At 42.3% G+C, this 27896-nt stretch overlaps 1 protein-coding gene across 1 annotated transcript; it reads right to left on the bottom strand.

The window, feature by feature from the left end:
• Window positions 1-160: 160 nt before the first annotated feature.
• On the bottom strand, window positions 161-27896 carry LOC147464578 (uncharacterized). The gene is made up of 4 exons (XM_086511116.1): window positions 27526-27896; window positions 502-808; window positions 307-408; window positions 161-205 (listed from the first exon to the last, which is right to left on the bottom strand). Exons 1-4 carry the CDS (start codon window positions 27894-27896, stop codon window positions 161-163), a joined length of 825 nt encoding a protein of 274 aa, XP_086367242.1.

Genomic DNA, 27896 nt, shown 5'->3' with positions numbered 1-27896 from the left:
ACAACATCATAGGCATAAAGAATTGATTGGCAAAAGGAACTGCGGTGACAAATGTAATAATATACATGGTTCAAAAAGACGTATAAAATCCGTCTCATGATACATAAGCTATGAGAAACCCTAAACTAATGCTATCTAGCTACGGCTAAACTGACGTCGTCTAGTCAAACGTCTCATCGCGTCCAAGCGGCGTATCTGTCGGCTTCTGCAAAAAAAGACAATAAGACAGCTTTCAGTAAGTATAAACATATAACGACATTTATAAAACAATACAAAAAATAAAAAAGAGTAAACCCTAATACTAACCATGCCGCCGCGAGAACTGAGAATGTCCATCAGGGCGTTTAAGCCCTTCCTGCCTGCGTACTCGCGCTCGTACGGTGTGGGATCACGTCCTGTCATCGACCACTGTCAAAACATACAAAGATTTCATTATGTTAGAATTAAAAAACTCATAAACCCTAAACTATCGAACATAAAGAGCAATGTGAAAACACTTACAAAATCGGCCTCAAATGATGCCCATCCACCGCTCTCCAAGTGGTGCGAGCTCCCTGCCTCTACTCGCGCTCTGGCTGCATCCTTTTGTTGCTTCCACTTGTCGGGATTCTCGTGCGCTGCTTTCTTCGCATTCTTCCAATCTTCTTTGGCCAACCAATCTGGCCTGTTCCACCCATTCTTGATTGCTTTTTGCACTTCGGAACGCTTGTGTTTGCAGTATTCGTGCATTCGAATCTTCATCAGGTCTTCATTGAAGCGCTGATCCCGTGTTGGAATGGGAAACTCATCATGAAGTATGCTGATGACTCTGTTTTTTAAATCACTTGGTACTTCACTCCATTTGTTTAGTATGTAGTGTCTAAACAGCTGAGAGCAAAGACCACGCATGCGCGAGATCACCTTCTTACCGTCATCATCCATGATGATGCCACCGCTGATGTCGACGGAGTAAGGCAAGCCCTCTGGCTGGTGACGCGTGAACCTGGGTGTCCCGGCAGGGGTCTCTAGCGGCGTGTCGATGGGGGTACGGACGTCAGGTGTCTCCACCGGCGTCTGGGCCCCGAAGCGAGGAGTGTCAAGTGGGGTGGCTCCTGGCGGAGTAGGTAGAGGTGTGTAGCTTCTAGGAACAGTCAACCGTGCAAAACCTGGCGTAGATGGCGTTGCTGTGGATGGTGTGGGGGCGGGCAAAGACGGGGAGGGTAAAGAGCCTCGTCGAACACGAGGCGGTGTGGAGGCATCGGTGGCGGAATCCCCACAACAACCGCCACCGCCACCACTAGAGCGCCGGTGTCTAGACGAGTGTGAAGCTCGTCTCGTCGACGCCAAAGCTTCGGAGCGCGCTGAATGCTCTGAAAGAGAGGGAGATGGGAATGGAGTAGGAACGCGCGATGATGCGCCAGAGCGATGACGCTCCACGTACCACTGTCTCTGCTGTGGTGACAAAGACTCCTCTACGCACAGTAGCGTTGCGACCCTCCATGATTATCTTGAACCATTGCACGTCGAACAAGTCGACAAAAAATCCTCTGTAATCGATCCTCAAAATCTCTTGCAGCGTGCCGAAGTAAGTGAGTTTCGCCACCACAGGATCTGCATCAGAGGAACGTCGTCGACTAGACTATTCAAATTTTGCCATGATTCCACAATCTTGAGTAAAACGCTTTTTGTCGATTCGTTCCACCCTAAAATGTCGACCTTTACACCATGCTGCTTTGTATGACTTATACTACAACGAACAAAGATTATGAGTGGCCGTTCAAACGTTTATAAATAAAGTCACTTGCTAGTCGTACATTGCAAACTTACCTTGGTCGCGCAACCCCGAGAGTACTCCCACTCTTCTTCGGTCACTTCGTCACTGCATTGTTGTGCGCTTTTCAATTGGTTGTGCAACCATCTTAAGCTCATGAAGGTTGGTAGGCTCTCCAGAACCGCTCGATAGTGCATCGGTGGTCGTCTTCCCCGTCTCCACTCGATTCGTGCCCTTTGTCGCTCTTGCTTTGCATCCTCATATTGTGAAATCCACTTTTGCATCAGTGGATTGTGAAGCATGCAAAATCGGTTGATTTTAGCCTCTAGATATTTCGTCATCTTCTTCTCAACACCGAGATTGCACATGACAATCCCAGATATGCGCTCATCATCTATGGTTCGCCATAGCGTGTCCCGAGAATTATCAAATCCGTCTAGCCACTCTCCAATGTACACTAGGGACTCTGATACCAACCAACCTTCTGCCATGCTACCCTCCAGACGTGCCTTTTGACGCACATATCCCTTAAGCGTTTTCATGAAACGCTCTAAGAAGAACATCCATCTAGAATGAACTGTGGCAGCTATTTCCACCTCATCAACTATGTGAACAAGAAGATGCACCTGAATGGTTAGCATTATAGTAGGAAAATGTTTCTCAAACATGCACACAAGCTCCGCAGCATTTAGTTTGGCGAATGGTATGGAGTCTACGTTGATCTCCTTTTGTGAGATCCATTGCACCAGCTTTGCAAGTTTGTAAATTGTGTTACGGATGTAGAGAGACAAACATCCCTCAATGGCAACCGGTAAAATAAACTGTAAAGTATGTGCAGCAATGATATTAAAGTCCACTATGAACGTACCTGACACATTTTATGCCAATCGTGTGACTTCAAACCGGTAAGCTTTCCTTCTTTAGTAAAACACGTTCGGAGCGAGTGCATTACGCCAGTGGGGGTCCGCAAAGATCAAATGGTCTCTTTTACTTTGCGTTCTTGGGCTCCTGTGAAAATCCATGGTGCTTTAGGGAGTTTTATCGATCCATCAGACGCTGTTTGCGGCCAATATTTCTCCATACGATCCACATTTCTAAGGTCAGCTCTGGCTCCCAAAGCATCTTTCTTGCCGGTCAGATGGTCCCATAGTAGATTACCCACATTCTTGAATATGTGCATTGGATCGAGCAAGTGATTGATCATGAGTCGGGGCCAGTATGGTAACTTGTACATAGAGATAGTCTCTTCATCCCTGGAGGCAATCCGTCATCGCACATCTCCTTCTGCTCTAACCATGCTTGTGCAGACATCCTTGGTGGCTCTCTTCCCAAAAAGCCGTTGCGTAACACATGATTCTCTGGAAGATACGCTTGATGACCTTCGTAGATTTGCTTCTTCAGTGAGGGTGCCCTACGTGCATTCAGTCTAGGTCCACATGTGACACATGCTCTGTATCCGCTTGTTTGAAGCCCTGCATGTATACACATGATAATAGATCAACTATGGGAAAAAACAAGATTTACAGTGTCTGAGTGAGGAGTGTCAATAGATCACCTGAGCATTCTGTTAGCCCGGGATAGTCATGCATGGTCCACATTAGAATGCCTCTGATCAAAAGATTCCGTCGTCCTGTGTGTCGGCTCATATCCACCACCTCTATGCCAATCCACAATTGTTGTAGCTCTTCCAATAGTGGACGAAGATACACATCCATATTCCCCACTTTATATCGCCCTGGTACAATCAAGCTTAGCCATAGGTGCCCCTTCTTCGTAGTCAACCACGGGGGAATGTTGTAGTTGACGATGACAACGGGCCATACACTGTAAGATGTTGATCTTTGACCAAATGGATTTACGCCATCCATAGCCAGGCCTAAGCGCAAATTTCGAGCTTCCCTGGCAAAATCCGACCATGTTCCATCTATATGTTTCCACGCTACGCAATCTGCAGGAATTCGTAGCACACCATCCGAAGATTTATTCTCCTCATGCCATGATGCTAGGGCGGCCATGGACTTACATTCGAAGAAATGCTTGATGCGAGGAAGCAGAGGGAAATGTCGCAAAACCTTTTGTGGAATTTTTGTCCCATGGAGATCTACTCGATATCTTTCGGAATCACATTTTGGACACTTCTCCATGTCTATGTATTCCCCTCTGAAAAGAATGCAGTCATTAGGACAAGCGTGGATAGAATTGTAATCCATCCCCAAGTTTCGCAAAATCTTTCTTGCTTCATCTCGGGAATCTGGCATCACATTGTCAGCTGGTAGTATGTGCTCTTTCAGCAATCTACACAACATAAAAATATGATACAGTCGTGTAAAAATATATCAGATCATTATACATTTAGAGTTTTATTAAAGTAAACTAATTGTAATAGATCACCTGAAAAGCGCTGTGACGCTAGTGTCACTCCATCCAAACTTTTCCTGCATGTTGAGAAGAACCAGGAGTGCTTTCAATCTAGACATACGTGCTCCATTATACAATGGCGTATCGGCTTCACTTTTCATATCATCATAGATAAGCCTTTCTGAATCCATGATCGTCTCGATCATTTCATCAATCTCGGGCTCAAACATTGCCTCGTTGGGAATGTGCTCTGCATGATCATCCCCTGAGCTGTCAGAGGCTACATCTTGTGGCCTCACATATGCTGCTTGACCAAAGCGCCTGTGAACACGTCTATTGGGTTGCAAGATTGCTGCTTGTTGGCCAGCGTCAGAGTCCGACGAGTTATAATTGGCAACAACTCGATCTGTAATAGATGGATCGAACTCGCCAAATTCGCGAACGTGCTGCAAAGAAACATGTCTTGTCCGTCGCACAGCATGCTTGCATTGATTACAAGGACATAAGACCCTCGTTGAGAGATAGGTGTTTCGGTTGGACGGTCCCACATCCTCGTCGCTACTCATAATGAGGATAAAAAACTTATAACCTGGACAACAAATTTAATATTCTATTGGCATTCTTCGTCTTATCTCTCTCTCTCTCTCTCTCTCTCTCTCTCTCTCTCTCTCTCTCTCTCTCTCTCTCTCTCTCTCTCTCTCTCTCTCTCTCTCTCTCTCTCTCTCTCTCTCTCTCTCTCTCTTTACCTCACATTCTCTAGTCATGTCCAATCCCCGCACACCTCGGTCTAGAGGTGCACGGAGATCAGAACCACCGGGTTATAATCTCGTCTTTATTGGTCAATACCTATATTTGTGGGTACAAGAAATCTACACACCCACGTCTACATGATACTGCATGTAGTGGACAAAACCCCTTTGCCTCTTCTCTAGCTGTAGCACTTCACAGCATCTTAACATCTTTTCACAGTAGATCTTTTCACTGTTCGTCTAACTCTAAACCCTAAACCGTAAGTAATTCTTGCATGGACTCGATCTAACGTAAATAAGCGTAAATCTAAATAAATGTAAATCTAACTAAAAATAAACCTAAATCTAATTTAACGTAAGTCGACATCTAACCTAATCTTTAACGTCTTTTGGGATAGTTTCCTATGACGTTAAAACTCTCTTCTTCTTGTGTGTGTGTGTGTGTGTGTGGGTAAACCTAAATAAACCTAAGTCTAATCTAATATAACATAAATCTAAATCTAACGTAAATTATGTTATATTAAAAACAAAGAACTAAACTAACAGGGATTATAAGAACCTTAAAACTGATTTAACACATAATTTTTCACATAACTCGGCAAGAGTTGGCATTCTCATCACTAAAGATGTGAGAGTTAACTTCCGGCGGTGACGCTGCCTCATCTCCATCCACATCTGATGACAATAATTGGCCCTTTAGACCGTTCTTGCTCTTGTTACTAACTTTGAAGTTGCTGTTGAATGACTAGAGGTTGTCTAGATGGTCATTGTGTCAGGGATGTAGTGACTCTTGCTGCCCTGAAGATCCACCTTCTTCCCTATCTTCTGAAGACATTTCACCAGTACTTTTGGATCGACGGAGCCCACCATGAGTGAAGGCAGCAATACCCTATATTCCATTGAGGGCTTTCTTCACCCGCTTCATGTAGGCATCGCATATGGAGACCTAAATCTAATCTAATATAACGTAAATCTAAATCTAGCGTAAATAAACGTAAATCTAGTTAAAAATAAACCTAAATCTAATTTAATGTAAGTCTACATATAACCTAATCTTTAACGTCTTTTAAGATAGTTTCCTACGACGTTATAACTCTCTTCTTGTTGTGTGTGTGCGCGTGTGTGGATGTGTGTGCCAATAAAAAGAGATAAATGGTATAACCTTTCTATCACCCATGCCAAGTATGATAGATTGATTATGCCATTTCCCTCTTGAATAATAGGTCTTGAGTTCAACTCCTCGTCAGCTAGATCTTTAGGTCTTTTAATTTTAATTAGTTTCCTACGACGTTAAATTAGTTTCTCTCTCTTACTCTCTCAATGTGTGTGCGTTTTTTTGGATCGTATGCATGTTTTCTCTCTCTTTTCCTCTCTCAATGTGTGCGTTTTTTGTTTATGCATATTCTCTCTCTCTTTTCCTCTCTCAATGCGTGCGTTTTTTGTTTATGCATGCTCTCTCTCTCTTTTTCTCTCTCAATGTGTGTGTGCATTCTTTGTTTATGTATGTGTGTGTGTGTTTTTGTTTTTGTTTGTACTCTCTCTCTCTCTCTCTCTCTCTCTCTCTCTCTCTCTCTCAAAAACACTATGTGTGTGTGTGTGTATGTGTGTGTGTGTGAGAGAGAGAGAGGGAGAGAGAAAGAGGGGAAGGGAACATGAGAATGAGGAGAGCGAAGGAGCATACCTGGCTCTCCTTCCTCTCCTCGTGTGTGTGTGTGTGTGTGTGTGTGGAGAAGAAAAAGAGAGAGAGAGAGAGAGAGAGAGAGAGAGAGAGTGAGGGAGAGCATTACCTGCTCCTTGCTTGAGGGCGCCGAAAAACTCAGATCTGAGATCTGAGTTTTTGGGCGCGCTCGGTTATTTTTTTAGCCCAGCCGGCGTCGCTATGAGCGTCGCAAATTTCTTTGTAAATTTGCGACGCTCATAGCGACGCCGGGATTTTTTTTTTTTGAGCATCGCTATGTGAGCGTCGCTAATATGAATAGCCTCTTGTAGTGAATTGAGAATAGAACACTTACTTGATTTCTCGCACACCCTTTAAGGGGAGGACAGACGTTGGCTAACCATCGCGAATTGCGACACTTGAAGTTTTGAAGATGATTTCATGATCATTAACATAACCATGAGAGAGATCATGATGTATTTACAAGTTATTGAGGTGCTACAAATGATTTATTGGGTTGATGGAGTAAGAGATGGTAGAATGGAAAGAGTGGAGAATAGAGTTACACTTCCTCCAAAGAGGAGGGTTAGGAGGGAGGATGTGAAAGAGGGAGGGTTGGGGTTTTCTCTACTATTGATCAAGAAAAAACATGAAGTTGAAAATATAGGTGTGTCCTTGAGTCTCTCCAAGGGGGGCTATTTATAGTTGTGTAGGAGTGGGATTATGCTACACTTAATTAGAGTAAGTGATTAGACCTAATTAAGTGTCCTTTGACCACTCATTGAATATTGGACATAAAAGGGACTATTTATTGACCAAAAATATCATTTTAGACCGTGAAGGCTCCATAGGGGTGCATAATGTAGGTGGGCCCCACCATGAGGCCCTATGGGTGGCTCCTGCGGGGTATCTCAACTTCTCGGTCTTGGCATTTAGAAAGCATATTTAGGTTGGTCCCATCACATGCAAGTGACCTTAAACACTCATTGCTTTTCTAGAAGATGAGTAGGGGAAAAATAAGATCTCACCCTCTTGATTTACTTGATTTACAGTTCCCTTTTGCTGCGAATCTGACAGATTTACACTATTTTGACCATAACTTTTTACCTGTAGCTCGGAATTACATGCTTCAAAAGGCAAAATTGACCTTCTCAACATGTTTGATATGCATTTGGACTATTCTTCACGCCCATGCACCAAGGAATTCGGTTTGGGAGGTCCACACTAGGCTAGGGAACCTTTTGCTTCCAAGTCTTCTTGTATGGGCCCTTTGCTTGTATGCATCCAAGGGGAGTCATACTTTTTCAAAAGGCTATGATGCTTAAACAAATAGAGGAGGGCCCAATATTATTTTCTTGTGAAAAGAATATACAATTGGAGTCTTTTTGAAAGGAGAGAAACTATATGTATATTCTTAAGAGATATTGGGCCACCTATGTAGGGGGCATAGAAGACTTGTAGAGAGGGACCATAATCTTTGGTAAAGACAAGTGGAGAGTTGATTTCCATGGGAATTTATCTATATGGGATGGAAGATGGATGTATTATTTTTCTACTACTAATTCACAAGAGGTAAGAAAGTTTGGGGGTATATAGTTGGTTATTGTATGCTTATTCTATTTACAAAGCAAAAAAGAAAAGGGTGGTAATATAAATATATGACTACGGTGACATTTTTTGGGAAGAGTATAATGTATGTGTCGCCACAAAGGTTAAACGAAGAGGGGGAATTTACTCTAGATAACTTAATAGCGTAGAAAAATATATACACATATGAGGAAGAGGACGTTGAGTAGGCTGACAAATGTTGCAAAAAGGTGGTTACCATTTTATGCCACTCAATAGGTGTCAGATTTTGATGGGAATATACATAATTTTTGGTAACTAGTGTTTGCTCTTTGGGCAAAGCGTGCCTTCATTGAAATTCACTAAAATTAAACCTAAATCTAAAAAAAGCTAGTCCATCGAACATAAATCTAGATCTAATCTTAAACTCAAAATAAACCTAAATCTAACAAAAGCTAGTCCATCGAACATAAATCTAATCTAATCTTAAACTCAAAATAAACCTAAATCTAATCTAATCTTAAATATAACCTAAACCTAAATGTAATCTAACTTAAGTCTAAATTTAATCTAGTTAATTTTAAATCTTGTCTTAATCTTAAATCTAAATCTAATTTAATATTAAACTAAACATAAACCTAAATCTAATCCAATCTTAAATCCTAAACGTAAATGTAATCTAACTTAAATCTAACATAGCTAGCTAATCTTTAATACTTTCCTAATTTTAAATCTAACCTAATCTTAAACTCAGCATAAACATAAATCTAATTGTAATCTAACTTAATCTAATTGAAATCTTAACCTAATCTCTCTCTCTCTTTGTTTTATCCCTCTCTCTCTCTCTCTCTCTCTCTCTCTCTCTCTCTCTTTCTCTCTCTCTCTCTCTCTTTTCCTCTCTCAATGTGTGTGTATGCATTCTTTGTTTATGAATGTGTGTGTATGCATTTTTTGTTTATGCATGTGCTCTCTCTCTCTCTCTCTCTCTCTCTCTCTCTCTCTCTCTCTCTCTCTCTCTCTCTCTCTCTTGGTGAAAGAATGAATAGGTGGAAAGCTATATATGTAATATAATTAAATAGAATAACATGACATTGGGGGTGTGGTCACTGGTGCCATATTTCCGACGTCTAAATTTATATTCGAAAAAATGTTATAAAACTTCAGTCTTCACACACCCACTTTGTTTCATGAGTAGTTGGCAGTTTCAAACACCGTGCATCTCCCCCCCGACCCCCCCCCCCCCCCCCCCCCCTCTCTCTCTCTCTCTCGCATGCTCAAGGTCTACTGTGCTTAGAGCTTCTACTGTGCAAGCTTAGCTGCTTCAAGGACAATTGCAGTAACCGCCCTCTTCTCTTCGAGGTATGTCTCTCCCATTGAACATGTACACTATCTACTACTTGAGCACGCGCGCCCCACCTGGGATCATTTAGCTACATTAAGCTGCATTTGGAGCTACATGAGTGCCACACCTTGCTCATTTGCAACAAGAGGCGAGCAAAACCTAATGCTGCTGCTCCTGGCTGCATGAGAGGACATGGACTCCCGAGGTAATTTGCTAGTCCACAATCTGCATGCAATCTTGGGGAAAATCCCATAGCACATCACCTTGAATGCACTGCTTACAAGACTAGGCCCATGAAGTTCTTGTTTCTTTTTGGCAAGGATGATAAGTGAGGGCACACCACGTCTCATGAGTTCATTGGATGATGTGCAGGTATATCACTTGAGACTGCATCATGGCACCTTCCTCAAAGCATCCGATTCAAGCAAGCAGCAGTCTAGTTAGGAACATCGAACCACCTCTGCATACGAAGTTTTGTCGTCTTGCCGAGGAATTTCATAGGGAGTGTGGATTGCCATTGGAGGGAGTTTATCCACGTAGCTTGACAGGAAACAATAACATCTCTGAGGAGGACTGGGAAGCTGTCTTTATATGCCCAAAGCTTGTTCCGGGCATACCATGCTCGGTCGCAGTTCTTACAAAAGCTTTTGTGGAGACACTGGGATGTCTACCAGGAGGGTCCCTTCATGTATGAAGTAGGGACTCAATTTGCAAAGGCCTTTGCATTGGAAAACTGCAGTGAATCTGGGAAACATCAAATTTCTTGGGCTATCTTTCCAGAGAGGGCAATGAGAGCCTCAGAATAAAGACACAACTTGCAAAACAAGATCAAGAGTTGGGAAGAGCAAATGAGTGGTAGAGGGAGAGGTTCCAAAACCACTGCTGCCTCTACCAGATCATCATTGAAAACAGAAGGTACGTATGTACCATTGTCAAGTGTGCTTACAGGAGGATGCCTGGTACAATTGGCAAAGGAGGATAGCAGGGCACTTGCAGAAATGAAGAATATTGCAGAGGGCAGACTGCAAGACTATAAGTCAAGTCTTGAGGGTGTAAAGAAGTAGGTAGAGGATCAAGTCAGAGAATTGCATAGGGCTGATGGTGCTCAAAGCTCAAACAATTTGGCCATAAAGTTGCAAACGGAGATTGATTGCGTGCAAGACCCTGTAGCTCGACAATGCCTGATTGATTTGATTGGACAATTCTCGAGTACTACTAGAGTGAACGTTGCTGAATTGGAAGCCAATGTGGCTAAAGCAAAGGTGCATACCCTCCTACATGTGCTTCACTTTGTTTTGGAGTATGTGGTTCACTTCCATGTGGTTATGTGGTTAGAGTGCTATGGATTGTATGGTTATATACTGTATGAGCATATTCTATTTCTGCTATGTGCTATATGGTCACAACATAGCCATCATCTTCATGGAGTGGGTGGTTATATGCTATGTGCTATATGGTCACAACATAGCCATCATCTTCATGGAGTGGGTGGTTATATGCTATGTGTGGTTATGTGCTATGTGCTTTATAGTTCAATCTAGGTGCAGCATGTTCACAATAGTACCCTCATCTATTTGGAATGTGTGTGATTCTATGCTATGTGCTCTGTGTGGATATGTGCTATGTGATACATAGCACAATGGACATGTGTAATATGTGCTATATAGCATACCTGTATGCTATATGCTTACAATATAGCCTTGAAGTGTGTGTTAAATATTGATATGTGTGACATAACACAATCTTTTTATGTGCTATGTGCTAAATAGCATATTTTGTGTGTTATATGTTCACAATATAGCCCTGGAGTGTGTGGAATAGTGAATTGTGCTATATAGCACAATCTCTATTTTTGCTATGTGCTACATAACACAATATTTGTGCTATATGCTATATGCTATGTGCTATGTCTCATATAGCCCACTACATATCATATACCCAACAAGCTTGTGCTATATAGCATATAGAGAAAATGTTTGGGCTATATCTGGTATTTTAAAAAGTTCTCTGCTATGATCTACAGTGCATACTCTATGTAGAACTTATAGCACATTATACTTGGACCGTGCTATGTGCTATATAGCACAGTGCATATCATTTACCACATCAAGCTTGTGTTTATAGCATATAGAGTAAGTGCTTGTCTTTAATGTGGTATTGCAAATCAAGGGATAAGATTCACGCTGCATATTCTTTTCAACAATCTGCTTATGTTGGGTTATTGAGACTTAAATTAGATGTGTTGTCTTCTTTGTTTCATACGCACTACTTGCAGAAGTAGAGACCAACATAGCACAGGAATCAGAGCACTTTAAATTTTGTGTTACCATGGAGAGGACTTCACATAACGTGGGAGCCAGTTTGATGAAGCCTTTTCCTCCTGTGGATTTTAAGCAGAGCATTAGCGAAGTGGCACTTAATGGGCTCTACCATTGTGTAGGATGTGGATTCCCGTTCGATGCCAGAATCTTGGATGTATTCTCCCTGCCTTGCACCCATGTGTACCATATGCTATGATTTGCGCATGTATGTAGGGACTATGGCTATTGCACTAGATTGCACCATGTCTATTCCCCCTAGAGCTAAGCATATGATTGGTCTGAAGGTGAAGAGTGAGATGAAAGAATCAAGTGCAAGTAGTCACTGTGTCAATTATTTACTACTACTATATTGCAGGCCCACTTTCCATTGGTTGTTTAAACTCTTGCATTTAATGAAACCATTTGCAGCTACAGACATCGCAGCAGAGACCTGTATACAAGAATCATTGAGGACAAAAACAGAGAGAGTCTCTACACAGGCCACTGGTAGGTACCAAAATCAGTATTTATGTGTGTATTTTGGGATACTCCAAGTGAGACTTTGTAAATAGCTTGCATTGTAGAACAATCATCGCATGATTGCTCCAACAAGACGATGTTCCACAAGGAAGAATGGCCTGATTACCTCAGGGATGCAGTCAGGCCTTGAAGCGGAGTCTACCTGAGGGATGCAGCTAGCCCTTGAAGCGGAGTCTGCCGTAGGGGATGCAGTACGTGGAGTAGTTGAAGACATCTTGATGGAAAAGTCTTCTACAGTCAAATCACCTAGGCAACAACTAGCTTCAAGAAGGCTGTTGCGTTCTCTGTTGAGTGCCAAAGCATCACCAAGTGTGGACACTAGAGATGAAGCATCAGATGAGCCAGTTACAGATGCGGTGAAAGCAACACCCCCTCCAACGGGGAAGAAGCCAACACCAAATCGCAAGAAATAGACTCCCAAGAACTTAGGTGGAAGTCCCACAATGGATATACCTCTTGATTCATTTAGGAAGAGAAAGAAACCAAATGCAAAGAGCTGAGTGTGTTTTTGTTTTAACTTCATGCAATTAGAAGATGTCTTTAGAAGGCATGTGCAATCTATTGCACCCCTATTGTATCCATGCTCATTGATGAATCAAGTGTTGGAATTTTTTAGTGACATGTCTCTTAATTCTTTGCATCGAGTAGTTGCAAACTATTTGATTTATTTTATGTACATGTTTAGTAATATGTTTCTACTTTCCCTTGTCGTAGATAATCAAGAAGCTGAAAAAAGAGGAACTTGCATAAGACGCACCAGCTCTTCAGGGTTTCTAGATGAGGGGTCTGTATGTTCACTGGCTCAGTCTTATCTTGTGAAGAATCCAAGAAGGGGTGCTCTTGCTTCCAGGGGGGTTACAGGCAAAAAAAAAAGTGTCTTTTGATACGGTTGAGGGGTCTGTAGGTTCACTGGCTCAGTCTTATTCTGTGAAGAATCCAAGAGGGGGTGCTACAGCTTCCAGGGGGGTTATAGGAAAAAAAAAAGAGTCTTTTGATACAGTTGATCCCTACACACCTACTAGTACTGCTGGATTTGTTCCAAATGTGCCTAATGCAGTTGATGTGCAGGTTGTGCATGATGATGTGCATACATATGTTGATCGTGCTAAACTTGAAAAGGGTACATTACCCACCCCCACCACAGTTGAATCTGGCACAGATGCCATTGATGATGCCATGGTAGTTGATGCTTGCATAGATGCCATTGCTGATGCTACGCTAGTTGATGCCTGCAAAAATGACATTGTGGATGCTATGGAAGTTGATGCTCGCACAGATTCTGTTGCTATGGCAATGTTAATGGTGGTAGAATAGAAAGTATTCTTCATGCTATCATAGATGCCTTTCTTGATGCAGTTTTGGCTATGGATATAGATGCCCCTGTTGAATCTGACACAGATTCCATTGATGATGCTACCACAGCTGATGCCTGCACAGATGCCATTGTTGATGCTACGGTAGTTGATGCCTGCACAAATGACATTGTGGATGTTATGGAAGTTGATGCTAGCACATATGCTGCTGCTGATGGAAATGTTCATGATGGTGGAACTGAAATTATTGTTCATGCTATCATAGATGCCCTTCTTGATGCATTTGTGGATATGGGTACAGATGCCACTATTGAATCTGGCATAGATGCCATTGATGATGCTACCATAGTTGATGCCTGCATAGATGCCATTGTTAATGCTACAGTAGTTGATGCCTGCACAAATGACATTGTGGATGCTATGGAAGTTGATGCTAGCACAGATGTTGTTGTTGATGGCAATGTTAATGATGGTGGAACAAAAATTATTGTTCATGCTGTCATGGATGCCCTTCTTGATGTAGTTGTGCCTATGGGTACAGATGTCACTATTGAGGATACCAGAGGCATGGGTGAGGAGGTCCTCATTGAGAGAGAAGCTGGAACACGTGAGGTAGTGGGTGCAAGTGATGTCACAGCCCAAGCCGAGGTGGTCTGCCCAAGTGATGCAGCTGATGACATTGTTGATGCAGAGGAGGCAAAGGGTACAGATGCTGCTGTTGAAGATATGGGAGGCTTGGGTGAGGAGGACCTCACTAAGAGAGTACCTGGAATAGGCTCAGCAGTGGGTAACGGTGGTGTCGCAGCTTCTGCCGACACAGCTGAGGCATACGACAGAGCAGTTCAATCGGGAGAGGCAATGGGAGAAGTTCTCGTGGCTGCTACGGACATGAAAGAGGCAAATACACATAATACAATTGAGGCATGTATAGAGAAAAACCATGAGGCAGGGAAAGGCACAGAGGTGCCCACTGACAGAGTAGCTCAATGGGGAGAGGCAATGGTAGAACATTTCATGGCTGCTGTGGACACGAAAGAGGTAGTTGCACATGATACAACTGAGTCTTGTATAAATCCCACTATTGGGAATACCAAAGGTAAAAGTCTAGAGCTCCCTATGAGTTGAGCGGCTGCTACAGATACAAATGAGGCAGGTACAAAGAATGCTGATAAAGAGGCAAAAAATGGACATGAATATGAGAAGCAAGAGAGGCAGTGTCTTGTGGTAATGCCAGTACAGATTGTTGCACTACCTCCTGCATATTCTGAGGACAAGAAGAGAAGGGAAAATTTATGCATCATACTGGATGTGAATGGGCTTCTCATAAGGAGGTATAAGGTCTCCTTCTACAAAGGAATAGCGAGAAGCAGTATTCTTGATTGGGCAAGATCAAGGTATCAGGTAGTCACTGGGCCAAATGCTATAGGAAAGATGCAATTTGAATATGTGGTCAGGCCCAATGCATCAATCTTTTTGCATGCACTACTGCAAAGAGCACAAGTTGCACTATGGAGCTGTATGACCTAGGACAATCAAGCACTTGCTTTGAGTGCATGCTTTCCTAGGATGAACAAACAACATTTCGTCGATATTATCGGTCAAGAGGGGTGTAGAGAGGCGAGCTTCAATCTAAATGAAGTTCCTGGGATCCCTCCATGTAGAGATAACGCAAAGCCCATATATTTTCAAGTGTTTGAAAGACTTTTGGAAGCACCATCCTAAGTTCAGCTCTGATAATACACTGGTGGTGGATGACACACTCTACAAGTGTTTGCTCAACCCTCCCGGGACTTGGCTCTGTCCTCATTCATTTGAACCAACGGATATTTGTCAGTCCCCAATTTACCTGGTTAGCACATTGTTCCCTTGGTTAGTCAAGTGGACAGTCTCACCCAGCCCTAATGCTTATGCAAAGATGAACGAGTTTGAAAATCCTTCATACATAGTGTATGCTCGTGTCATCATCCACTATAGAAGTCAACGAGAAGTATGTAGGGAAGGTTGATTGTGGTTATGGAATCATGTATACTACATTTTGCGCACTGAATGTACTTGCGATTACTATACAAAAAACTAACCTGTTGAAAGTTCTCTAAACTTAATGATTGAATGATGTTCTCGTAAAAAATGCAACCACGTCTGCAGCTTGCCTAAGAACAACTCCATTACTCTTGAGTTGTTCATGTGTAAGGGCTCTCTTTATCACAACACCAGCGCCATCATGCTCCCCCTTGCCATGGCCAGAGCAAAAAAAATTCCATGTCATCTTTGTACCTGTTAGTTGGTAATATCTAGCAATAAAGTAAAATGGCCTTGCAGCCTTGAATTGCGAGGCTGCACCATCTGACCACACCCAATGCTTCTTGAAATTCAGCCCCTGGTCTTTAAGCCACTGATCACAAAGAAGAAAACAATGATGGACAAAAAGCGTATCATGTTGCCTATCATCGGAGATGTAGAAACGCATATGCTTGATAATACTGTCATCTTCGTTGTCACGCATGTACATTATGTGAACAAGGATGGTGCATTGATCTGTATGCCAATGCATGGATTGTACTTCATTTTGCTCTTTGAAAGAGTAATTTTCAGAAAAGTCTACTACAGATATAATGGTATCTGAAGGAAACACCTTCAAACATTCTCTGTATTGATGTGCCTGCCATCTTTAAGGGAAAAAGGGAAATTGTGCTTGATGAAGATTCTGATGTCGTCTTTTATCCTCCCTGTCAGCTCACTTAAAGCCACCTATTTGAGTGACACCATCTTTCTCTTACTTAGACCATGCTTAGTTTGAACTTTAATGTCCTTGAAGACTTGCAGTGGAACTGTCTTTGTCATCTCTACAAGTTCTCGTGGACAAAGGCTGAGCTTTTCCACACCACAATTTTTTCATTGGTCCATCAAGAAGGTGTGTTTATGGAACCCCCTGAGCCTTTGTACATACGCATGATTCCCACAACTTCATGATCCCTGAAAACGAGTGCTCAACAACAAGACATTCTGCATTCACCCCATCTGATTTGCAAACATTGCATTTACATGTACATGACCTCCCATGAAAACCAAAAGTAGATGAGCGCATAAAATTAAATGCATCTTTGAGATACATCAGTTTGATATGATAAACACAACAGCAAGTATTTTGATCTTTCAACTTTTGCACGAACCAAGGCTTCAGCTTCTCAAAGGACCTTTGCCCAATTGTCACATGTGGGTGGCTATCTTTAAACTTCAAGAAATACTCTGTCTGCTTGAAAAAAAAATGCATTAGAATTACATTTTGCTATATATCACACATAATAGCATAGCTACAGATGCATTGGTATAAATACATATAGCTATGCTATATAGCACACATAATAGCATAGACAGATAACTCAGCTTTCATTACATGCTCAATTTTGTTATATAACACATAATAGCATAGATAGGGATTTTTAGCTGTTATTACACACACATCACACACGTCTTCTATATAGCACACATAGTGCTCTCATATTATAACACAGTTCTTCTACATAACAAACAAAAGAGCATAGACAGAGATATTGTGCTATTATTACACATATCACACTCTGCATTGAACACATAATAGAATAGACATGGATACCGTGCTACTATTACACTAACATTTGCTATGTAGCACACATAGTGCTCTCATAATATTATAAAATCTGATAGCACACATAATACCATAGATAGTTATATTGTGCTATTATACACACATGTCTGCTATATAGCAGACATGAAGTTGTCATACTTTGATAGAGTCCTGCTACATGGCACACATAACAGCATAGACAGGACCATCGGGCTATTATTACACATAGTTATGCTATATAGCACTCATACTGCAAGAAATACTATGACATAATAGCATAGATAGGGACATTGGCCTCTTATTACATACACTAACTCTATATGGCACACATAGTGCTATCAATATGTAAGATAGATCTTTTACATACCACACATCATATCATAGACAAGAACATTGTGCTATTCTTACACACACTTTTACTGTATAGCAGACATGTTGCTATCTTACTACAATAGAGTCCTTTTACATGGCACACTTATAGCATAGACAGGGACATTGGGCTACACTTGTGCAATATAGCACACATAATAGCGTAGGTAGAGACAATGGACTATCTTGACACATTACTTGGCTACATATCACATATAGTAGGATGTACACAATTCCATAACACCCAATGGGTAGCTATTCATAAGAGTGAGATGTTTCACTTGAGAGTTATTCATTGTAAGAATGAGACATGTTTACCTGAGATTCATCAAGTAAGTGTATGGGATGCTCTTTATAATGTTTTCTGCCCAATCGTTTCGACAAATATCTTTCTTGTTTGGAGACACCCTATTGTGCTCTATCCAAAATGTAATAATTGTCTGCTTCAATTCCTTCGATAAGGACCCAGCATTTCCAGACTTCCTTTTGCATAAGTCGAACCTCAGTGTACTTGACATAGGATCGCTGTCAAGTCTACCCAAAGCTGAATATAAATTCCTTGGATGAACATTTAATAGCTTTGCCAGTTTATGAAGAGTAACACCTCTACCTTGGCTTCCATTATCATGTAGTAATCCATTCACCAGCATGCTCAATGTGCTTCGTTTTAAAAACTTCTCGTCAGCTGATTTTGGAATATTTAATTCCTGTAAGGAGACCTTGAGTGCAGAAATAAGGCCATTTGCAGGAAGATACAAATATTCACAGAATGGCAAGATTCTATCATCATCGAAAACACCTTGAAGAATTGCATTCTTATCTTCTTTCCCGTAACTATGCAACTGTCTCACAATGTGCTGAACAATATTTTGAATAGTATGTTGCTTCTTGTCTTCCTTTGTGTGTACATCGACGTCCTCCCTATGACAATCTTCCGCTCCAATGTTGACGCTTGGTTGTACTTGCTTTCTTGCACGACATCGCTTTCTGTACTCACGTTTAGCATGTGCTTCATACTTCCTCACTGCAATAATTTCATCCTCATTTAGACAAGCCTTTCTCTTGGAGTGCACCTGCGTATGAATGGTGTCTATTCCATGTGCCTCATCATAAAATCCGTCGTACACCATCCTGGAACAGTCTACAGTAGTTTGAAATGAATGAAGTCGTACAAAACCTCCTGATTGTAATATAGAACTGAAATCCATTTGTGCTGCATTGTTGAGTTCAAGAAGCTCCATTGCTGCTTGTGAGGAGGTATGAGCTGGAACCATAGCGAGAGGAAGGGATTCTCCATCATCCATATTCTGAACAAGAGAGTAGGAGAGAGAGAGAGAGAGAGAGAGAGAGAGAGAGAGAGAGAGAGAGAAAGAGAGAGAGAGAGAGAGAGAGAGAGAAATAGACAGAGAGGGAGAGGTCCACGCGTGCGAGGAATCCCAATCCTCGAGCGAGTACTTCCAAGTGGACAAGAAACCGAGCGAGCATAAGCAATGAAAAATATTAGGTCAAGATCTCAGTAGTTACTCTATAGAGTATAGTGTAGTAAAATAACCATGTTGCATCTCAAATATTCTCAAACAAAAGAGCCATACTTTTCCTTGAATGTGTTCACACACATTAAAATAGTCTCAAACAAAAGAGCCATACTCTTCCTTTAATGTGTTCACAAACACATTGATACACAGTCATATACTTGCTTCTGAACCATCTTCCAGAGCGTATTCCAAAACCATTTTGTGCAAACTTATTCTCCATGGTAAATTCACATGTTGCAATTGTCATAATTTCTTGCACAAATAGATTAAAAGATGGTAACTCAAATTCCACATGTCCATCATAATGCATAGGTATCTCTTGAACCTGAATGATATCCTTTTCTTGCTTGAGTTCCATGTGTAGGCTGCTTTGTGAAGGCATTGCATGTAGTATACCACATTACTCTGGAGGGACCATCAGACTATTACTAGTGTGGCCACATTGTCATCCATAAATGGTTATGTGCCTAGCCATGTTTGGTTGCAGGATGAGGAATTCCAAACCCCAAGCAAACCTTTCGATCTGAGCAATCATAAAAGAGAGGAAAATCCCACAAGATACATAGAACTTAAATCATAACAGAAAAAATTAGCATCAAATTACATATTACAATCTATCCATGATTGGCTCTAAACGCCTAGAGTATTCTGAATAAAGACTTTATTCATCCACCCTTATATTAACTCCTTGATTATCCAAGGTTATGCTCCCTCCTCCAATCACGGCTTGTGGTTATTAATATTCAAACCATGGTAGATGCTTGGACAAGTAAGTGTGTGTGTGTGTGCGCGCGTGCGTGCATGCGTGAAATGTTGTGGAGGGGGAGGAGGTTTTCTCAATACATGATATTATGGCAAGTGCTTATAGGGAATTTATAGAAGTAGATTTGGTAGATCCTATTGGTAGGTTGGAGCCAATATGAACAACTTGTATTTGCAATCTTTGGTGCTAGATTGTACCTTATTGAAATTGGGGAGAAATGTTTTTGGGTGAGTGACTCCATTTTGTCTAGATCGCAAAAAAGATCTTCAACGTATAATCATGACACTTGAGAAACGAAGAGGAGAAGGAAAATATCATTCACATCACATATTTGAAAAAAATAGTTTTCATGGACTACGGAGTGTTTTTGAGTTTTCACCGGTGAGTTGCAAAAGAGGAGGCCCCAATCACGAGAGCTTTGTGACCAAGGGTGGGAGAGCTAAAGAAGATCATAAGGTATTGTCGACATGAACTATAATCACCACTTGCATGCAACAGCTTGGCATTAATCACCTCTTATGCAATGCCTTCACAATCACCTCGACCCATCTTTCGAAGAGAACAAAGATGAAGAGTTTGGGTGTGTCTGTAATTCATGAGCCTTCTTCCTCTCCTGACTTATGCACTAACTAGACACCTCTCTCTTTTCTAGCAGCAGGAACATTGGTATGCTGATCGTGGTTCTCCATATCCTTCTTGCGTCTAAACCTATGTGGTGCCTCTCGAACATACTCTTCTTGTTGTGCGGGATCTCACATGGAAAACTTGAGAGTGAATGGTGCATGAAGCACAGTACTACATTTTTGCATAAACCTTGGGAAGTGTGTACCCATCATAAACGCAAGCATCCTGCACATCTTGCACAACAACTTATTCAACAATGTTCCCTACACCAAACCGCTTGAAAACCTTGTCCTTGGGCACACGTTGCCCACAATTGGAGCACATGATGGGGTTGGTGTTACCTCTTCCGTGCTTGTTACATCCACCATTGCGGAACTTACCGTCATGATTGCTTATGCCGCAACTGCTTCTGTTTCCTCTTCCTCGTGGAGATCTCTCTCTCTCTCTCTCTCTCTCTCTCTCTCTCTCTCTTCTTTTTATTTTAATAAAGGGAAATTTGGCTACATTCAATCATAGCTAATACATCAAAACCCATCTCTGAAAGTCCTCATACAAAAATCATTTATTGAGAAGAAAAAAAAGCCTCGTCATCTGCCTACACGTTAATAGAAGGGAAGATCTGACCTCAAGCAGTGAGAAGGACGGCACCACAAACTCTTTGACCTTCTTCTCTACAAGCTTAGAGAAGAACTTGGCTTTAACGACCAGAGGAGTGGGGGAGCATCGCCCTTAATTACCTAGCACCTTGAAGTACCTGAACTGTGTGACTTCCAGCAAGGGCCCCTTTCCTTCCAGAGCAGAAGATCCATATTCACATTAATGGGACAGTGGCACTTGTTCATTGTCTTGTGGAAGTAGATCGAAGTACCCAGGGTGATATTTGTCAAACAGAATGCGATGGTGGTGCATACCTCCTGCATTACCATGACCTCCGGCATGCTTTTTGTGTAGCTTGCCAATTCTTCAATGGCCTGCACTGACATGACCCCTCTTCTTCCTGTTCTTCTTCAACCAAGTCATCATGGCGGCCTCCGGCCTAGTCTTGAACCAAGAACTCTCTCTCTCTCTCTCTCTCTCTCTCTCTCTCTCTCTCTCTCTCTCTCTCTCTCTCACAGCCGTTTTTTGACCTAGTAGGCAGCAGTTCACTCTTTTGACCATAACTTGCTCATCCGAACTCCGATTTAGGTGATCTATAGCCTCAATCGAAGAGCACGAAGCCCTCTACGCATTGATGTAAAGACATAATTTTTCTGTGTAATGGAAGGCTTTGCTGTAACAGCATCTCAGAACTGAAAAAACTGTCAAAACTTTGCGTTTTTGTTGCCGACTTGAAGGCAATGTCAGACAAAACTCGCAAGGGTGGAAAAGCCACACTCGCCATGGAGAATGATGCAAAATCTCCAAGGAATTTGGATGCTAATCCAACCACATCGTCTACAACAACGGAAGCAATGATCATGGCTTACTTGATCTCGTTACAAGAAACCGTCAACAAGCAAGGTGAAGAGTTGCGCGCACTTGCAATGGAGAATGGTACTTTAAGAGTTCTCGTTGTGGAGAATGAGCACCTCAAGAAGGTTCTTGAAATGCAAACAACACGCTTGATGCATCTTGAGAATGAAGTTCAAGAATGTAAACGCTCTCTTGTGGACATGAATGTAGTGAAAGAGCGCTTGAGCAAAGTTGAGAGTGATCATGTATTGAAAGAGGAAACGATAGATACAATACGACATGATGTATGTGAGATGAGAAATGCATCCAAATCATGGGCTGATATATGTAAGGATAATGTGGTTTCTACATCTCCTATCACGCAAGCCGTTGTCCAAGCAAAGAATGTAGAGAATGTGGACACTCAAGAATTGCAAGAACGACAAAAACGCTCAAAGAACATCGTCATTCGTGGAATCAAGGAGGAAAGCATGGAAACACCCCAATCTCTTGCGGTTGCTATTGAAGAGTTTTTTGCTACACACTTTGGCATGTCAGGAATCATGGCTTATGGTGCACATCGAGTTGGAAAACAAGGAGTCCCTCGCTCGGGAGAAAGACCTATTGTATGTACCATGGCTGATGAGGTAAAGAGAAAGATCATCCTTGACAATGGTTGGATCTACCTCAAAGGAACGGGTTGTAATGTATATGAGGATCGCACTCTTATGCAACAAAATGTACGTCGCAAAGCATACGAGGAAAGAAGCAAGAAGGTTAAGGTATCATCTCAAGAAGAAAAGTCACTTGAGGAGGATGCAAGTCCACCCAAAAAATAGGGACACATGATCTATGAGACCAACTCACGCTTGCGAATAAGCTTTTGGAATTGTAACGGGTATCCATGGAATGCGGGAATTGGCATTGATGAGCTTACCAATGACTCCGATGTGATACTTCTTGTCGAAACATGGGAGCATGATGCGCAACGAATTCTTGGATTTGACAAATACGATGTACATTCTTTGATGTGGGCCAAAAATGCAAAGCAACGAAGAGGCCAAGGAGGCGTAGCATGTATGACCAAAAAGGGTTTGAAAGATGTTTCCATTGTCAAAGAAGATAAGTATAAACGCTACTTATGGCTGAAAATCAACCCACCAAATGGTCAAGTCATGTTTGTGGCCGGCTGCAACATTCCTCACTATGACTCCAACTTTTATGCTCGCTTGAATATGGATAGAGATCAGCCCTTTGTTGAACTAGAGGAAGACATTGCTCATTACAAAGATCAAGGTGAAGTCATTGTTTTTGGAGACATGAATGCTCGCACAAATATGTTACAACACGACACACAACAAGTCGACATGCCGCATGTATCAAGAAGAGTGGATGACTCATACATGTATAATCGAAGTTCTAATGATGCAAAAGAAGTGGATCACTATGGAAAGTCACTTCTACATATGTGCAATAGTACCGGAATGCTCATTGCAAATGGTGTATCTCTATGGCAAGGCACCAATGACTTTACATGTAGAAAGCACAATGGTGCTAGCGTGATTGACTATATGTTGTTCTCAGAAGCCACTCTAGAATGTATACAAAGCTTTACACTTGGTGAATGGAATCCGGAATCGGATCATAGGATGTTATGTATTGACCTCAAGTGTGGTAAACGGCCCGAGCATGTAGCCTCCAATCATGATGTGAATCATTTGTACCTACGTCTAGACTTCAAACGAGCACTTATATATGCTGATATGGTGGACCAAATGTTAAGCATGATAGAGCATCAAGGGAGCCCAACATTAGAATGCAAGTGGAAAGTTTTCAAAGAAGTAATTTTCTCTTGTGCGAAGGAATGCTTTTCGGTGAAACACATGTCTTGCAAAAGGTCTAAGAAGGGTAGCACCAAGAAGAAATGGTTTGACATGGAATGTAGTCAAGCCCGAAAACACTTGCTAAGATTGGATGCAATCAAAGACAAGGAAGTTTACTTGGAATGTTCACACACATACAAAGCACTTGTTCAAAAGAAGAGGAGAAGGTGGGAAGTCGAAAAACAACTTCTTTTAGCACAAGAGAAAGCACATGCATGTGGCAAGTTTTGGCAAAATCTAAAAGGCAAGCGCGTTGAGAGCTTTGGTGACTTGACTCTTGAGGATATGTATATGCATTGTAAGAACCTCTATGAGCAACCCAATGTTGATAAGATGGAGGGTTGTAGCTCCCTTCCATTTATGTCTCCCTTCTTTACCATTGAAGATGTATGCCGCGCGCTTGAGAAACTTGCTACTCGCAAGGCAGGTGACCTTCAAGGTGTCAAGGCTGAAATGATTAAATGGACAAGCAAGAAAACACGATATTGGATATGCGATATGTTTAACCTTGCACTTCAGTATGGCATGCCTCATGATTGGAGTGCAAATTGGATCAAACCTTTGCACAAAGGAGGAGATGTAAACAATGTGAACAACTATCGCACTATAATGGTTGGTTCTTTGATGGCAAAGTTATTTGGATGTATCATGGAGATGAAGATAAGTGAATGGGCTGAAAAGAATGGCAAACGTGCGCTTGGCCAAGCAGGTTTTCGAAAGCATCATAGCACTATTGATCACCTTGTCACTCTTCGAGTTCTTATGGAAGCGTCTCGATTGAAAGGAAAAAAGTTGTATTGTTGCTTTGTGGATTTCAAGAAAGCTTTTGACATGGTACCGCGAGGAAATCTTTGGAGACGTATGCAAAGCCTTCAAGTGCCAAGAGAATTTATGCATGCAGTCTTTCGCATCTACCAAAAAGTGATATGTCGATTACGTATGGGAGACGGAATTTCAGAATTTTTTGCAAGCACTATTGGTGTCAAACAAGGATGCCCACTTTCCCCAACCCTCTTTGGGCTACTCATTGATGAATTGGAATACATGGTTCTTGATTTTATGCAGCAAGAAGGCATAGAAGAGGTTAAGATTGGAAATGCGGTGATCATGCTTTTGCTTTATGCCGATGATGTAGTGCTCTTGGCACATACCTTAGAAGATGCACAAAAGCTTATGAGTGTCTTGGAACGCTTTTGCCTACATAGCGGGCTGATCGTGAATGGATCCAAAACCAAGGTTATGCTTGTAAAGACCCTCAATGACGAAAATCCATGCATTGTATACAACAATGAGAAACTTGAAGTGGTAGATCACTTCAAGTACCTTGGCCTTGAGGTTCCATCCAATCATAAATGGAAGGATTGTGCAATGCGTCGCTTGGAAGCCGGAAAGAGGGCTTATTATGCATTTGAGAACATGTGCAATGCAGGAGAGATCAAGTGTTGGGCTCTCAAAAAGTACCTCTTTGACACATTGGTGACACCGGTGCTTCTTTATGGAGTGGAGGTGTGGGGTGGAAGCATCGGGAAGTCTACTTGGAAAGAGTTTGAGAATGTCCAAAAGCGTTTTCTCACCAACTTTCTCCAAGTCAAGACACAAACACCCTACATGCTCTTACTTCTTGAGTCCGGATCGCTTCCCATTGAGGTCTTGGGCATGGAAAGGGTTGTGGAGTACATGCGTAAGACACAACGTAGCCCTTTGCATCGACTTCCTAGAATCGCATATGAAGCAAGTCAAAAGGTTCAAAAGACATGCAAGAGCAAAATACTAAGTTCGGGGTGGATGCTTGATATCAAGAAATGGTTTGGAAGATGGGATGCATGTCACTTGGTCAAGGATGCGTCGATCGACTCCCAAGTTAATGAGGCCTTCTTACAACGCCAATGTATCATGGCTTGGGAGAAATCCGGAGGTTCTCACTTCAGCCATTACACCACACACGTTGCCCCAAACTACAAATCTCTCTTCTTCTCGGAACGAGGTAACCGAACCCATTCCTACATCCTTGAGCCCATCCCGTTGAGTGCGATCCGCACCATTGCCTCCATTCGTCTTAGCTCCCATTCTCTACGCTGCGAGACAGGACGTTGGGGCACTGGCGAGGAGTGTCATCGACTTTGCACCTTATGCCCTTGTCAAGTGCGAGAGAGTGAGTACCACACACTACTTGAGTGCTCAGCTTTTGACCACATTAGGTCCTCTTTTCCCCATATATTCAGCCATGAGCTCTCCCTACATACCTTCCTCTCCCAACCACGATGTGGACTCTCTATTGCGACGCTCATTTCAGCCATTTTTGAGCATCGAGAGTCACTTATGAACTCCACTCACACCACGTGACATGTTCATTTGGTCCCATAGGTCATATTTGACCTCCCAGGACGATAATAGAACTATCTATCTATCTATCTATCTCTCTCTCTCTCTCTCTCTCTCTCTTTTTGACTAGATGAAACAACTTTTCCATTAAGACCATTTGTGTCAAACAAATAGAATCATCCAGGACATCCTCAAAGATGCTATTTTTCCTGAATCAAGTAGCGTGCAAAATGCGTACTTCTACAAAAAGATCATTTGGCTCGAAAGCCATGCGCTGGTTTCCAGCACTTAATCTGTCCATCAACATGAGTCCATTCATTTCCCTAAAAAACGTGTTGAGAGCACTCAGAAGCTCACATGCATGCATCTCGGAGTACAAGGGCATGGTACCATTCGGTGTGAGAGACAATGTGTTCAAGAAAAAAGCTCATCTGCCATACAAAAAAAGATAAACCAGACATAGTAGAGCCTGCGGGCAATTACATAGCTTGTTGAGTAGAAGGAAGTGGCTACCTAAGGTCATTTGCGCTTCTTCGAAGGGTTGTTGTTGGTGTCGGTGTTCTCTTCCTCTTCGGAGACAGCTTCTCTCTCTCTCTCTCTCTCTCTCTCTCTCTCTCTCTCTCTCTCTCTCTCTCTCTCTCTCTCTCTCTCTCTCTCTCTCTCTCTCTCTAAAAACTCAACTGCTGCAAAGAGCCGGCGCCGACGCCTACTCTTTGCAGCATTTGAGTTTTTAGAGAGAGAGAGAGAGAGAGATGAGTGAGTGACGGCCGCCGTTGTCAAAAGCGGCGACATCGGCAGTGGCATTATGGAGACGCGAGGCGGTCCATACAGAGGCGCTTCAACTCCACCCGCTTCTCGGAGAGAAGAGACCGATCGTGCGGAGTAGAGAGCATGCTATTTTCCGCGCCCTGCTCCATGCTGGCGCTAACCGCCATCACCGCTGCTAGCCTCGTCCACTGTCCTCCTCCTCCTCCCTCTCTCTCTCTCTCTCTCTCTCTCTCTCTCTCTCTAAAAACTCAACTGTTGAAAAGAGCGCGCGTCGGCATGCGCTCTTTGAGAAAGTTGTGTTTTGAGAGAGAGAGAGAGAGAGAGAGAGAGAGAGAGAGAGAGAGAGAGAGAGAGAGAGAGAGAGAGAGAGAGAGAGAGAGAGAGAGAGAGAGAGAGAGAGAGACGAGTGAGTGACGACCGTCCTTGTTAAGGTCATCTGATGCCTCTGGCTACCAGCTCAACCTACGTAGCCGACCTCTACCTATTGCTCACACGTGCTCCAACCCTTTGCTTAGTTCCGCCATAATAGTGCTCGGATAAGTTTGCTCCAACCCTCTGCTTAGTCTCGCCATAATATAGTGTGTGTGTGTGTGTGTGTGTGAGTGTGAGAGAGAGAGAGGAGAGACACATAATAGTGTTTGTGAAACACACTCCATTTCAAATGAGTAATCTTTTGCAGCATCTATGTTGGATATTGGAGAAGGAGGCAAGTCTCCAGAATTCAGATCAGTGGGGCTGAAGTAATTTTCATCTTGTTCATTTGCAGGCAAATTTGCATCAGGAACGGAGCAGTGCCTACAGGTATTCATTCCATCTGAATTAGCTACAGCAATTTGGGCTTGGTCAAGCATGAGACATTGCCAAGAGAGGGCCATTGGAGAGGGTAAAAATGCGACATCTGATCCAGCATTTATAGATTTGGATGGAAATTCAGCCTCGTCCATATCCTTATCGACGTCCATCAATGACCTGGCTATGACCAAATTTGTGACATGCATTGATTCGGCAGACAAGTTCGGCAT

The sequence above is a fragment of the Adiantum capillus-veneris genome, chromosome 1 (assembly GCF_014529385.1).
Source record: "Adiantum capillus-veneris isolate H3 chromosome 1, ASM1452938v2, whole genome shotgun sequence".
Lineage (NCBI taxonomy): Eukaryota > Viridiplantae > Streptophyta > Polypodiopsida > Polypodiales > Pteridaceae > Adiantum > Adiantum capillus-veneris.
Note: the sequence above shows the minus strand (reverse complement) of the source record. Positions and strands in the feature narration are given on the sequence as shown.